General features: G+C 42.9%; 1 protein-coding gene across 1 annotated transcript in view; it reads right to left on the reverse strand.

The window, feature by feature from the left end:
* Positions 1 to 1,137: 1,137 nt before the first annotated feature.
* The window catches only part of extl3 (exostosin-like glycosyltransferase 3), a 30,362-nt gene continuing 18,339 nt past the window's right edge, over positions 1,138 to 13,160 (reverse strand). Inside the window, exons 2-6 of the mRNA XM_040125704.1 lie at positions 9,006 to 11,644; positions 8,068 to 8,195; positions 6,201 to 6,345; positions 5,935 to 6,063; positions 1,138 to 4,232 (exon numbers count right to left, since the gene is read on the reverse strand). Coding sequence (XP_039981638.1) covers positions 4,023 to 4,232; positions 5,935 to 6,063; positions 6,201 to 6,345; positions 8,068 to 8,195; positions 9,006 to 11,144 — 2,751 coding nt within the window. The 5' untranslated portion in view covers positions 11,145 to 11,644 and the 3' untranslated portion in view covers positions 1,138 to 4,022. The remainder of the gene's footprint in view (positions 4,233 to 5,934; positions 6,064 to 6,200; positions 6,346 to 8,067; positions 8,196 to 9,005; positions 11,645 to 13,160) is intronic.

Raw genomic sequence — 13,160 nt, forward strand, 5'->3', positions numbered from 1 at the left:
GTTTTGTACGGGGGTAATTATGCTCCTGGCCATTTCTTGGCCCAGGAGTCGATGCTGGTTGCCAAGCAACCGGCCCCGTCCACGAATTAGACCCCCGTAAAATGGCAAATATGCGTTTTTGACACTCTGGTTTTTGTACCCATGAAAAAGAAAAATAAGATACAAGATATAAATTAGTGAACTTTAGATTTGGTGTTGGTATTTCTCAAAAACGTTAAACTATTCCTTCAAATTAAGTTCCGGGCATTATCAGACCGCCATTAGTACAATTTTGGTAGCGAAGTATAGAAATAAAGATCGTTCACTTTTAGTTCTATTCACAAAATGAAAACTATTAAACTTCTTGTGACTTAAAAATACAAAGTTACTAAATTAGATGTAAGAGTTCTCTTAGGTTGTTTAAGAATATATCTGAAGCATTATGATTAGAGACAAGAACAAATCTGGCTTTGATTTTATTTGTAATCACTGTCTAAGTATTTTCATTGCATGCGCTTGTCAGCGTGGGACTAAATTCTCTTATTATACCATTTCTCTGATGTACCTCGTCCGCCAATAGCGGAATTTTAATTCCATGCCAGCCAAATTATTTCATACAGTCCTATTATTCTATACATTATGTTGTTGGTAATTTTCCATGTTAATTATTCCTGGAGATTTAAAGATTTTACAAAAATAAAACGGGCTTTTTAAAAAATTATGATTATATATGTTCTTCCAGAATAACATACCACTGAATAAACTGTAAGGATTTTTTTTTTTTTTTTAAATAAAAGAATGTAAAACATGGCAAAAATTAAGGGTCAATCTCTCTCTGATTGGCTATTCCTTCTCTGAGCATACATGTGATCAGTCGTGTGATCACTTGAGAGTTGCTCTTGAAAGTTGCTTTACCACAGTAGGAGTTAGTGGCTTGGTAATTGTATCTTAATGTTCACATTCACCCAACAACTTTGTACTCTTAAGTTGGTACTTTTGAGCATTCTTAAGTGTAATTCATCAAAGTTTGATAAAATAAAGGCCCAGATTCACTGTTGTAATTTTGAGACATTACCAAACAGTCAAAGCGCCGGAACGTGTTTTGGAAAGGAGATGGAGAAAAGACATGAGTCGCATAATTTTTTCAACAATGTTGGGTTTTTATTTCCATTCATCTGGCCTTCAATGGTATGTTTGACGCTGCCATCAGTCATCAGTCTGGCACAGCGCAAGCAGCGTTGCAGGTGGCCGGAGCCTCGCCCACAGTTGTGGATCAGACCCGAGAGCACATAGTTTCACACCTCCTTACACCTAGCAGAGTAACTGCGGCCTTCCAGGGAAATGTTTCCTGCTTTAGGCCACGGAAAACCAGCTGTGCCACAGATCCTAGAGGGGCGGGGGAACCACTGACTGGGGGAACGGGGAGGTTTTTACTTCCAAAATACCAGCTGAGCCAAACTGTGCCCTGAGGACAGGTTTAGAGTCAGCAAGGTAATTATGAGGCCCCTGGAGCTCCAATAAAAATACTGAGATGTGACGAGTGTCTGAGAAGCCAAGCTGGTTTTTCGAATCCGGTGCAGCGGCATAAAGTGTAGCCACTGGGAACAGGTAGGGATTTGGCTTCAAAGACACTTCAACCAGTGTCCACTGGCTCTTTCAGAAGCCCAATTTATGACATTCTACTTATAGGCCGACCAGGTCGTCGTGGTGCCCCCAGTTTTACACACCTTTGCCTGCCTAAGTGCTGCTCTCAGGTCAGGACAGTTCCCCTCAAGCACTCAGTGGCACAAGCTAGTTTTCCTTGGAAATTAAATAAGCTGACGGCTCAATCAGGTTGGGAGCTATTTGTTATTAGGAATAATAAACTACAATGTCTTGTCATTTTATTGCATTTGTCATTATCAGTCTGAAAAAGAACCTTTTTTTCATAATATATTCAATAAATATACAGGAACTATGGAGTTTTTGTAGAACAGTTAGAAACAAGACACTAATCTAAATATCTCTTTAAAAAGGGATCTTTTTAGGCCGATCCCTTGTTCAGATTACTGGAATTTTAAGTCTGACAAGGTCAAATAAAGGACTTTGGATTTATAATACATGATGGTTTGGGCTCCAATGGGTTGACTCCTGGTAAAGTACCATGCAGAGTGGATAAAGGTGTACCAGACTGGATCCCTTTAGCAACCATTGTGCACCCTGCAAATTATGCTGGAAAGCAGCAGACATCGTACCTGTTTGGCAAAGGAAACATTCATTAGCAATGGTAAAAAAAACAAAAACAAAAAACAAAGTGAAACCAATATAGCGACACTATAAATTGACGGTTCTGTCTGAGCTGGGAAAGTTCGTATACAGAGGGGTAACTTGAACATGGCAGGACATATCTAATAATTCTGATGCAAAGCCAGAACTGGCCATTTCTTAAACAGAATAATTAAAAAAAAAAATTGGGAAATACTTTTATTTGCTTTCTGGTTGAGAGTTAGATGAGAACTTTAATATCGCTCTCATATTTGTAAAATATAAAGTGAGTTAGCTTAGCTTAGCATAAAGATGGAAACAAGGACCCCCAAAGTTCAAATATTAACACTTTATACCTCATTTGTTTAATCACTGTCATTTTTACACTTGCTTTTCTCTATGGATTAAACCAACACGATACAAAAGGTTGATTAGTGATCTTTAGAGGTACTGCTAGGTTGCCAAGCTAGCTGATTCCCTCCGTTTCCAGTCTTTGTGCTAAGCTAGGCTAGGCCAACTGCCTGCTGGCTGTAGGTTCATATTTAACGGACAGATTCGAGAATGGTAGCTTTCAATCATGTCGTCCGACTCTTTGCCAGAATGCAAATAAGCATATGTTTTCCCCTTTAAACATAATATTTTTAACATAATCCTAATGGTACACTTAACTTAATTGGAGACTGTCTGCATAATTACAATCTTAATCATAAATCAAAACCGATTTTTGTAAATTTTGGCAGCTGTGATTCTTGACTTTGTTTAACTTCAGTAAGGGAAACCGTAACAGTTGATTGGTCGACCTTGGACCAGTTTTACAAACATTAGTAGATACCCTAAAGAATAAAAAGGCCATTTGTAAACACTCAAAGAGTAGCAGAGTAGCGGAGTGCCGGTGGGCATAACAAAATGACAAAATGGTGGCTGGTTTTCATGACAAATTTCAGGCATTATGGTGACCGCTGAACTGAAATACCTTGTTGAGCACGTAACACTACTGAACATGATCGGGCCGACTTATTTTACTCTCCAGTTGAGGTCCTGTCTCGTTCTCAGACTAAATCTGTGTCCCACAGGCAGAGGTTCTGGAAAATGTTCGTTCCACATAGTTTTACACATTTAAATGACATTATTTAAAAAAAAAAAAAAAAAAAACTTTGTTCAATAAAATATTTCTGACCATCAGTGCTTCTTTCACATACATGTACAAGAAGTACAGTTTGTAACTGTAAAATGGAAAACAAACAGAAAAGCGCAGCGGCAGCCACGTGCCATTGTCACTTCTGGTCTCCGAGCTGAAACTGTCAACAGGCTGCTGAGCCGAACGCAGCCTGACATCAGTCTGTCAGTGATTCACTAAGTGATCGCTCCATTGTCAGGTAGAGTTTATCCTGGGAGAGTTTCTGTACACTGTGTACAACCGCCCTCTTTCCTCAGCAGGCCGTTTGGAGGTGCCAATGACATCTGTAGTGGTTAATGATTGAGCATGATTGAAGAACATGAAACAGGAGGAGTGACATCCACTGAAAAGGCCTATTTTGTTGGCAGCGGTCCTTTTCAGCTTCCACTCTTCAAATTTTCAGTAGAGTTGTGGATTAGACCAACAGCAGGTTAACTTGTCTGTCCCCCCGGGCAAAATCCCAGCCCAATACTTTCCTTCTGTGCATTTATCTGGCTGTCCGTCCGTCCATCCATCCATCCATCCTCCTCGCTGCTCAGTGGGAGCTGCTGCTCTCTTTAAATACTTCCAGTCCTTCAATCCACTCGGCTTTTGGCTCTTTGCTGGGCCGCTCAGCCCAATGCTAGATGAACTTGAAGCACTTAGTCTTATCATGGGGTAAACGAGTCTTAAACAGCACGGAGTCCACACGAAACTGTGTGTACAGCAGTGGCATGTAGCCGTACACTTTGACGAAGAAGTTGATGCACTTGTGGCGCTCGTGGAAATGCGAGTCATCGTGTGAAAGGGCCTGAGGGCAGCCGGGACAGCGGAAAGTCCAACGAGACGTAACCTAAGATAGATAAAGACTGTCAGTCTGTAAATTTATGATATTTAGTTATATTTAGGCCATTTGTTCATGTAGTACTTCATAGCATAATGCTGCTGCGGGATGACAAAAATGCCAGGAACTGACGTTTTGGTCAATTGTCCAAACCGGGCACAGCAGGCGTGTCAAACTTTGGCTTTCTCCACATGTCAAAGGGGGTGTGCGTGAGACTGTAGCAAGAGCAATGCTCTGCATTTTAAGTGTCTCCTTTTAGCCTTTTCCAAAACCAAAAACACAAGGGCAGAAGTGTAAGAAATGGATTAAACAGTGTTTGTCTGCTTTAATGTAAGCTGCGAACGCTAGCATATCCGGCTGACTACCTGTAGTAGAAACCAGTCTTTACCTCCCAAGTCAAGGAGCACGTCATTAAGTAACCACATTAGTTTGTTGGTTTACAGGTTACGTAAGCCCCATTCATGACTTGCACATCCACAACGTCATATTTCCCCAATGTGTCGAAAGCTGATCCTGGATGCTACGAGAGTTTAGGCTAGCATTAGCATCTCTGTCCTGCTCTTTACTGGATTTGGGGACTAAGCTAGTGCTACGCTCTCCTAACACATTTGTTCGTCCTGATCCCAAAAGCCTTTTCTTCGCTAATGTTAAAAGTGAAATACTGTTTGAAAATGTATACAAGTACCAAGCATGTAAGCTAAGCAGCTGAACAGGGTTATGTTAGAATGAATTAAAAGTCTGATCTTACATTTTTCTTTATCATGCTTGTAACACTAAGTCTAACCACCTCTACACTGCAATGCAAAAACAATTATTTTTCTTTATTTCCATGGCTTCTACATGAATCAACTGTTGAGTCGTTTGGCATATCTTGTATGTAGCAATCAAGTGCATATTTAAGACCCCGCTTAAAATATTTTCCTATTAAAAACAAGTCAGCTGGAAACATTAAAAGTCACCCAGACTGTGAACTCACGGAGCACACATTAAGTTGCTGGTATCCGCCAACTGAAGTTGCTATTTCTAAAATGAGAAGCTGCTTTTGCCAATGTCCCCTCTTGCACGGCACAAGAAAAGAACTTAAAATTACAGAAATGTGTTAGAAAAGGAAAACCATCTCCAAAAACTGAGTGCGAATGTTGTCAACTCAGCACGAGTGATGCATAAAAATTCACAGCAAAAGCAATTTATTTTTCTGCTTTAATTTGTCTTATTTGGACTAAGAGAGAAATATAGTCTCCATTTAGGACTCCCCATTCAAACTTGCCCCAAATTAATTATTCACGAGGCTTATTCCTAGCAGTGAAATGCTGTCATGCAACACACTCCATCAAAGCCAGCCTTAATTCCCCCCTGAAACACCCCTGAATATTAACACTCCTCTAAATCAAAAAGAACTTAAATTGAGGGCTGCAATGACATTTCTGTTCCAACAGCATCCCTGACATGATTGCTATAATAATTTGTCTAGCCATAAATATGCTCTGGTAATAAATGTCCTTCTAATAAAAATCCAGAAGGAAAAATCACACATAACGCACCCATTCGATCTTGTGTTTTTGATTTACTATTTGTGTGGAGTATTGGATGTGTCAGTTTGAGTAATGGCAAGGCTAAGTGGGCAAAAATATAAATACACGATGCCTGAGGGAGAAACAAGGCTCGTCGATGCTGAACTGAGCACAGACGGACTCCGCGCTCCGTAACTGACCTTGATGGGTGGTTTGCGGGTGATGTGAGAGACCAGGAAGTTCATGGCGATGTCCTCGCAGTTTATGTACTCGTCCACCATGTCCCTGATGGCCTGGGGCATCACGTATGAGTACAGATAGGCGTAGTACTACAACAACACAGAAACAGGAAAGACGTGTTTGATATGGATATGATACAGTTAAAAGATAAATCCGCGGCATGTGGTAGTTTTTTTTTTTTTTGTTGTGGTTGGTTTTTTGGTAAGTGCGAGGTGCAAGATCTGACCTTATGGAAGAAAGCAGCCCCTGTCAGGACCATGGAGAGCTCACAGGAGTAGTTGGAGTTGTAGAGCCATGACTGATGGTTGATGTCCCACGCATGATACCTCCCGGGGAAACCCACGATGCGATCTCTGGCCTCACGCCACACTCTGTGAGACATCGCCAAACACAGAAAGTCTGCAGAATTCCTCATTTTCAGTCAATTAATTAACACCTCCTCGGCCTATCTGATAAATGTTTTATTGACAATTTCTCATTGTGGTTATTTGTTACTTTCTTTATGGTCATCAGTTTGGATTCCAAGTGTCTGTCTGAATCCAAAAGAGTGGCACATGCACAATCTGTTTCAGCCTGTCATGTATGCAAGCAGTGAGGCAACTATTTTCCTATTGGGAGCAATTAAGTACTTTGCTGTCTTCTGTTAGTATATGACGGTTTTATCCTCTATCATTATTTAAAACCAAAATATCCCTCCTGGCTCATATTTACACACAATGTAGCCCAGTCACCGTAAAAAACTCTTGGAAAAAAAAAAAAAACAAAAAAAAAAAAAAACATGTTTCAGTTTATCAGATGAGATACTTGGTTTTTTTTTTACTCAGACAGAAGATGCAAATCTCAAATGAGCTAATATGACACTACTTTAGTTTACAGTCAGATGCTGTGTGATTTTTTTCTTCTTTGGGGAGGGTGGAGGTGAGGAAACATTCCTGGGTAATGCTGGGGAGAATCTTGAGATAATTCATGAAAAGAAAAAAAAAGACCCCATACACACACACACACACACACACACACACACACACACACACACACACACACACACACACACACACACACACACACACACACACACACACACACACACACACACACACACACACACACACACACACACACACACACACAGTTAGAGCGCCAATTTTTGCCTGCCTGGACAAGCTGCTGCGGCACTAAATTGTAGATAAGTCTGAGTGTGGGGAGGAGTGGGTGCACCAAAATAACTTAACAGTTTACTTGATCTTTTAATTCATACTGAATGCCCCTAGGGTCAGCTGAGAAAGAAAAGTGAGCCATCTGTAAATCTGCACTCGGTTTACAAATCCATGCGCACGGATTGGAGGTCCTCGCCCACAGTTTTGCAATCCGTGCAGTTTTAATTGCAAATCCGTGTGAACGAATTGCTAATCCGAGGGCACGGTGTATAAACTGTGCGGACAGATTTGTAAACCGAGAGTACAGATTTACACACGGTTCTCTCTTTTTCTCAGCTGACCCTATGGTGGGGCTCCGTAAATTGGTTTAAACACGCCCCCCCCATCAATCATAAATACAAGACGCTGGCAACATGTTTCGCTTTTATATCTTCAGCTTCAGTCTCTGGTGGCTGGTTCAGTTTCTCTGTCTGAGTCAGTGTTTACAGGAATGTGATGCGTCTGGATTTTTTGGACATTTTGACTTCTGACAGGAGACAAAGCTTTTTTTTCTATTTTACTATATTTTCGTGTTCACCTTTCTTCACAGCTTTACTCCTGAGAAGATCTTCCTTATCAATTAATCTGTAGATGTCTTTTTAAATTAGTTAATAATTGCCTAGCCAATACAGTGCCTATAAAAGGTGAATACTTATGCAAATAAGTATTTTAAATTTTATATTTGTAATTGAGATCCACTTCAATTCAATGTTATAAGACAATAAAGACAATAAAATATGAAAATATCAAAAGGTAGGCAAATACTTTTTAGAGGCACTGTAAAATTACTAAAGTAACGACAAATGACCATCACACGTTAGCCAAACCCACAGTGGCTGCAAACTTTCTTTTGTACATATGAATCCGTAGAGCTTCATGCGTCTGGTCACCATCACTGACCTGAACCCAAACATGATCTCATCATGGCGGAGATGAGCATCATCATCAATTGACAGGATGGCTTCGGTTTCCACGGCATCCCAGGGAAGGAAGCGGTTGTTGAGGCTGTTTTTCTCTGTGCGGACAACCTGTGGGCATGAGATGAGACACAACTTAGCAAGAGCATTTCCACTTTTTAGAGTAGGGGTACTTTTGTAGGGTCACTCGTAGTTTGTGCAGTTGAGAACATTTTGAGTAATGCTGCAAATTGAGCATTTTGTACTTCTATCTGACCTATATACATAATTAATCTTCACCTAAAACCGTATAAACATTTAATGGTATCTGACTGCAAATGACTTACATGATTAAACTTAAAGTCAGCTATGTAAAAAGCTGTATTTCGTAAGTTTTAAGTGCTTTTTAAGCTCTCATAAGATTTTTAGGTATACATTATTGAAGTAGGGCTGCAACAATCAGTTAATTTATTATTTCAATTATATGACTAATTGCTTAGTCTACAAATACAGAAACCAGCACTGACAAATACAGAGCCCAGTTCTTTAGCTACTCTCTCACAGCTTACGACTTTTCCACAGCATCTCCATCACCAACTAATGGTTTGAATATAACTGGATGAATATTTTATTATTCAGGCTTAATTCAAAAGCACAAATTGTATTATTCGTCGACGTCAGACTTCTTCGTATCCTTCTAGTAAGGCTGCTGGTAATATGTATGGACTCCTGCAGAGTTTCAAAGAGGCACTGATCCAAGGATTCACTTGAGCAAACTTTGCACCACCTCTGACACATGTGACAGATTCGTTTTTTTTTTTAATTTCAGAGAGTCAGGATGAGAAAGAGATGTACTGTATTCCTTATTAAAAAAAACAACACCATCCAGATGAATATGTGCATATTTGTTGAAAGAAAGGATTTTTCTGCAGGAGCACTCACCACAATGGGCAGGCCTATGTCGGGCCACAACAGGTCATCTGAAGGAGGCTTGGGCGAATTCCACACCACCACTACCTTGTTGAGGTACGGCAGTCCATTCAACCTCTCCAGGGAGTTCATCAGCACCTCCTCCCTCTCATATGTCAGCATGACCACGGTGAACTGTTCTCGCGGCACGTTCCCTCCCAAGGCTGCCTGAAACTCCTTCCCCGAGCCTCCCGTACCTCCACCTATAGGCCTGAAACCAGTACCGGAGCCAAGGAATTTCGCTTCAGATGGCAGGACAGGGTCTAGAGGAGTGTGAGGAAACAGATGGAAAGGCCCGGGGGCCCGGTTCCATGCTCTATAGGTGTCTGCAGCTGTGTATGTGAAGTTGCGGAGAAAGCGTGGAGAAGCGTACGGGGGCTCTGTCTCAACAGGACCCAAATCCAGATCACCGTTGTCAGCCAGGTTGGCATCGGTTCCTGCCAGCTTCCCAGCTTTGTGAGGAATCTCATAGGCCGGCTCCTCTTTGATGGGTGCAGCAGGAACCTGGATGCTGGTTCTGATGCTGGCCAGGATGGTATTGAGAACATTCTCTGAGGTGGAGAAGTAGTTCTCCCACAGGAAGCGGCCCTGCCGCCTCATAGCTAGCAAATCATTGTCTGATAGGCTGCGCAGCAGGAAGTGTAGCTCTGTGACACGAGGCTTGGGGACTATAATGACAGCTTCACTCCAGCGAATAAACTGGTGGTAAGGTAGCCTCGAGTGGTCCCCCAACACAACTGGGATGGCACCCACTTCTAGGGCCTCAAAAAGCCTCATACCACAGCCTGCTGAGGCCACCAGCTGTCCATCTCCTGGAGCGATCACCAGGGCAAAAGTAGAAGCCTTGAGCACCTCCAGCCTGTCCTCCCTCTCACCACAAAGAGCCCACTCAGTCGGCAAACTAGGCCGTGGGTTCTTGCAAGTGAACTCAACCAGCACCTGATCCAAGTGGCTGTCCTGCACAGCCTTTAAGGTACCAATAATGCGATCATCGTAGTCGGCTGGTGGGTCTCCTTCCATCTCCTCCTCAAAAGACTGAGGGGGCGCCTCCTGTAAGCTGCTCCTCAGTGACTCCACCCTCTCCCCCTGGAAGGTGAAGAGGTATTTCCTCTTTACAGGAACTTGAGGGGGTACTTCCAAAAAGTTTGGTTCTGAGAGAGCATGAACAAGTGGGGACACAACCAAGTCAAAGCCCTCACGGTACTGCTGCTCCAAAAAGGTGGACTGAGCGACTGCTGCTCGTCCTGTGCTCACATTATACAGGAAGTTCTGTGTCATGGACTTTCTAGACAGATGCACCAGTACATGGTTGTGTCCATCAGATCTCCAGTAAGGAAGAGTTTTTAGTTGCTTCTCCAGCTCTGAAGGAGATGGTAGTGGGGAGGAGGAGGACTCATGTAGCTCCCCTACCAGTACCAAATACAGACAGGCAATGCTGGGGTTATCCGTAACATAAATGTTACTCTTAACTGATGCTGCAAAAGCCTGCTTCACCAGTGGGTCAAGATAGTCCCCCCATGGATAGGAGCCTGCGTCATAGACATACACAGGAAACCCAGATGTAAGAGGGCAGCGACCATAGTCGAAGCAGGACCGCAGGCGGCAGTAGCGTGCAGACTTGGGTGGTGGCAGTCCTGGGTCTTCCTTGTCCGGCAGCAACCTTACAGGCAGTGACAGCTTGGGCTGGTTCTGGGCCATTAGTTCTTTATAGGAATGCTCTGTCTGGCTGATGACATTCTTCAGCTGCAGCAGATCCTGCTTGGCGCTGTCAATGCTGCGCTTGCAGGCCTCAATGCGCAAGTTGAGTCGAGCGATCTCCCCGTTGAGCTCCTGCCTCTTGGCCTCCAGCTGCAACAGCTCCTCGCTGACTGACTCGCGAATGCGGCAAAGATCCTGCACATGTTTGGCTTCGCACAGTTCACCGCCAGGCCGCGGCCCAAAGATGCGCTTATCAGGACCTCCAGCTTCGTCAATGGTAGTGAGGTAGTAGTGGGCAATGAGCGGGAAGAAGACCAGGATAAAGAAGAGCATAAAACTGAGCCACGTGAGACGCACACGCCGTAACACCCATGGCTGGCCTGCAGCACCCACTCCACCACCGTTACGCTGCATTTTTGACTCTCTCAGTCTGCTCCTCGCCCCTCTAAGAACCGTTGCTATGGGGATTAGCAGCAGCCATGGTCGACCTTGTCAGCAAGGCAGTGGGATGGATACTAAATCATCAAAGCTCGGATGTAGCTCTGTCCTTCTGTAAAGGTCATCTGAGGCTGTTTACCTCCTCTTGAGGGTCCTGTGGGTACTGGCAAGGAATTCGGCCTCACCTGTACTCTAATATGTTCTCTGATGTGTTATAGCCCACACAACCTAATGCCATTTCAATGATGAGATTTTGCTATTCTTCCAAATCTATGTCAGAAAACAGTCCTGCAACTGGGGAGGGGGGCCCCTTGATGGGTAATGCTGGGAGGACATGGCTGCTCACAGGTTAGTGAGATAGCTGGGTGGGCCAGTCGTTTCTATCTGGGATGTGTTCATTTTCTGATTCCTCATCAGAAAATCCTCTAGAGATGGAGCCTCAGGAAACACCTCCTCCTTTTGCTTAATACAGAAACCTGAGACAGAAAAACAGAGAAAAGAATCAATGAGTGACAAGGACTGTTTGTGTCAAGAACAAATGGATGACTAACTATATTGTTTAACTATAAGAAAGCATGAGTTGACTAGTGGAGCCCATAAAAACTGTCTTAATTTATGTTGTAAAATAGCTCATCTTTTTCATGCAACTCTCAAAACGTATGACTGAGCAAGATGTAAAATTTTGTTCAATGAAATTAAAATATCCTCTCATGAAGCCGAGCTGCATTTTGTAAAGCAAACTCATTCTCTATAGCCTAGATTTTGGTCACTTCTTTTGCATTCATAATGGCAGCAAAGTTTAGTCATCACAGAGATGCGAGAGGTGAAAGGCTGAAGGGCCCTAAAGGTAAAGAACACGTTAAGGTATATCTGTAATATTTATAGTCTGGCTTTCCACAATCAGCCACTGTAGAGCGAGACTACTGCTCTACAGTAGAGCGAGACGCAGCTCATCCTGTTTTCCACTGCATTCTGTGCAAGATTGCCTACTCCAGGACAAAACAAAAAACCCCATCAGTGTGCTGCTGAATACCAGGGGATATCTTTTATTTTCAATTTCCTTTCTTTCAAAATTACATAGAAAGAAAACAAAACAGGGGAAAGCCATCACTGGCAGACTACGCACAGTAGGCAGTCCAACATCAACAGCTAATCCAGCAAATCTAAAAGTTCGCCTCCTGCATCCTGACCTCATCACTGACTCAAAATACAGAGCATCCCTGATAACACTCCATGTCAGAGAGTGATGTATAATTATCTCCACGTTTCCAAGAAGAGAAAGACTCAAAGGAAACACGGTAATCAGCTGAAAGTTTGATGCAGACACTTTTCTCTTGCCAGTTTTATTACAAAGTTTGCAGGATGTTGCTGAGGCCACTGGAGGTGAGCTTTCAGACGATAATGGCTTGTGTCCTCAGATCAATGCAAGAATAACCTCAAATTAACCTTCCTTTTCTGCTCCCTTTCAACATGTGTTAGGAACTGGTTAGAGAATACAAAGAATATATGAAAACTTCAAGGCCACAGGAACTGCTTTGCCCATTTGCAGATGTTTTGAAAAGGTAGCTCTGGGCTCAAATCCCTAGCAACACTGGAGGTCACAGTAAGTCCCCTTATAGGGGCGTGGATGCCTTTGAAAGGGTCCTACATCATGATCATAATCTAAATTTCAGCGCAGATTGTTTCTTTCCATGAGCAGCAAGTAGTGTGCTTTCTAAGATCACGTGATATCACATCACAGCACAAGCCCCGAGGATGTCAACCGATAGGCCAGGGGCCAAACAGCCCTTATCAAATGCATTACTGAACCCACAACACTTTGAGCGAGCCTTCATCAAGCAGTGCAGTCCGGAGTGAAACAGTCACAGAAACCAGTAGCGAAAAGGAATGCAGGTGGTGTTCATTTCATTGTTCATTTCTCCCTGATGCCTCCATGCGACTGGCATTTCTGATATTTAGAGATTCCTGACTCCCCTGAAATACAGCTTCCTG

Source organism: Xiphias gladius, chromosome 4, assembly GCF_016859285.1.
Source record: "Xiphias gladius isolate SHS-SW01 ecotype Sanya breed wild chromosome 4, ASM1685928v1, whole genome shotgun sequence".
Taxonomy (NCBI): domain Eukaryota; kingdom Metazoa; phylum Chordata; class Actinopteri; order Istiophoriformes; family Xiphiidae; genus Xiphias; species Xiphias gladius.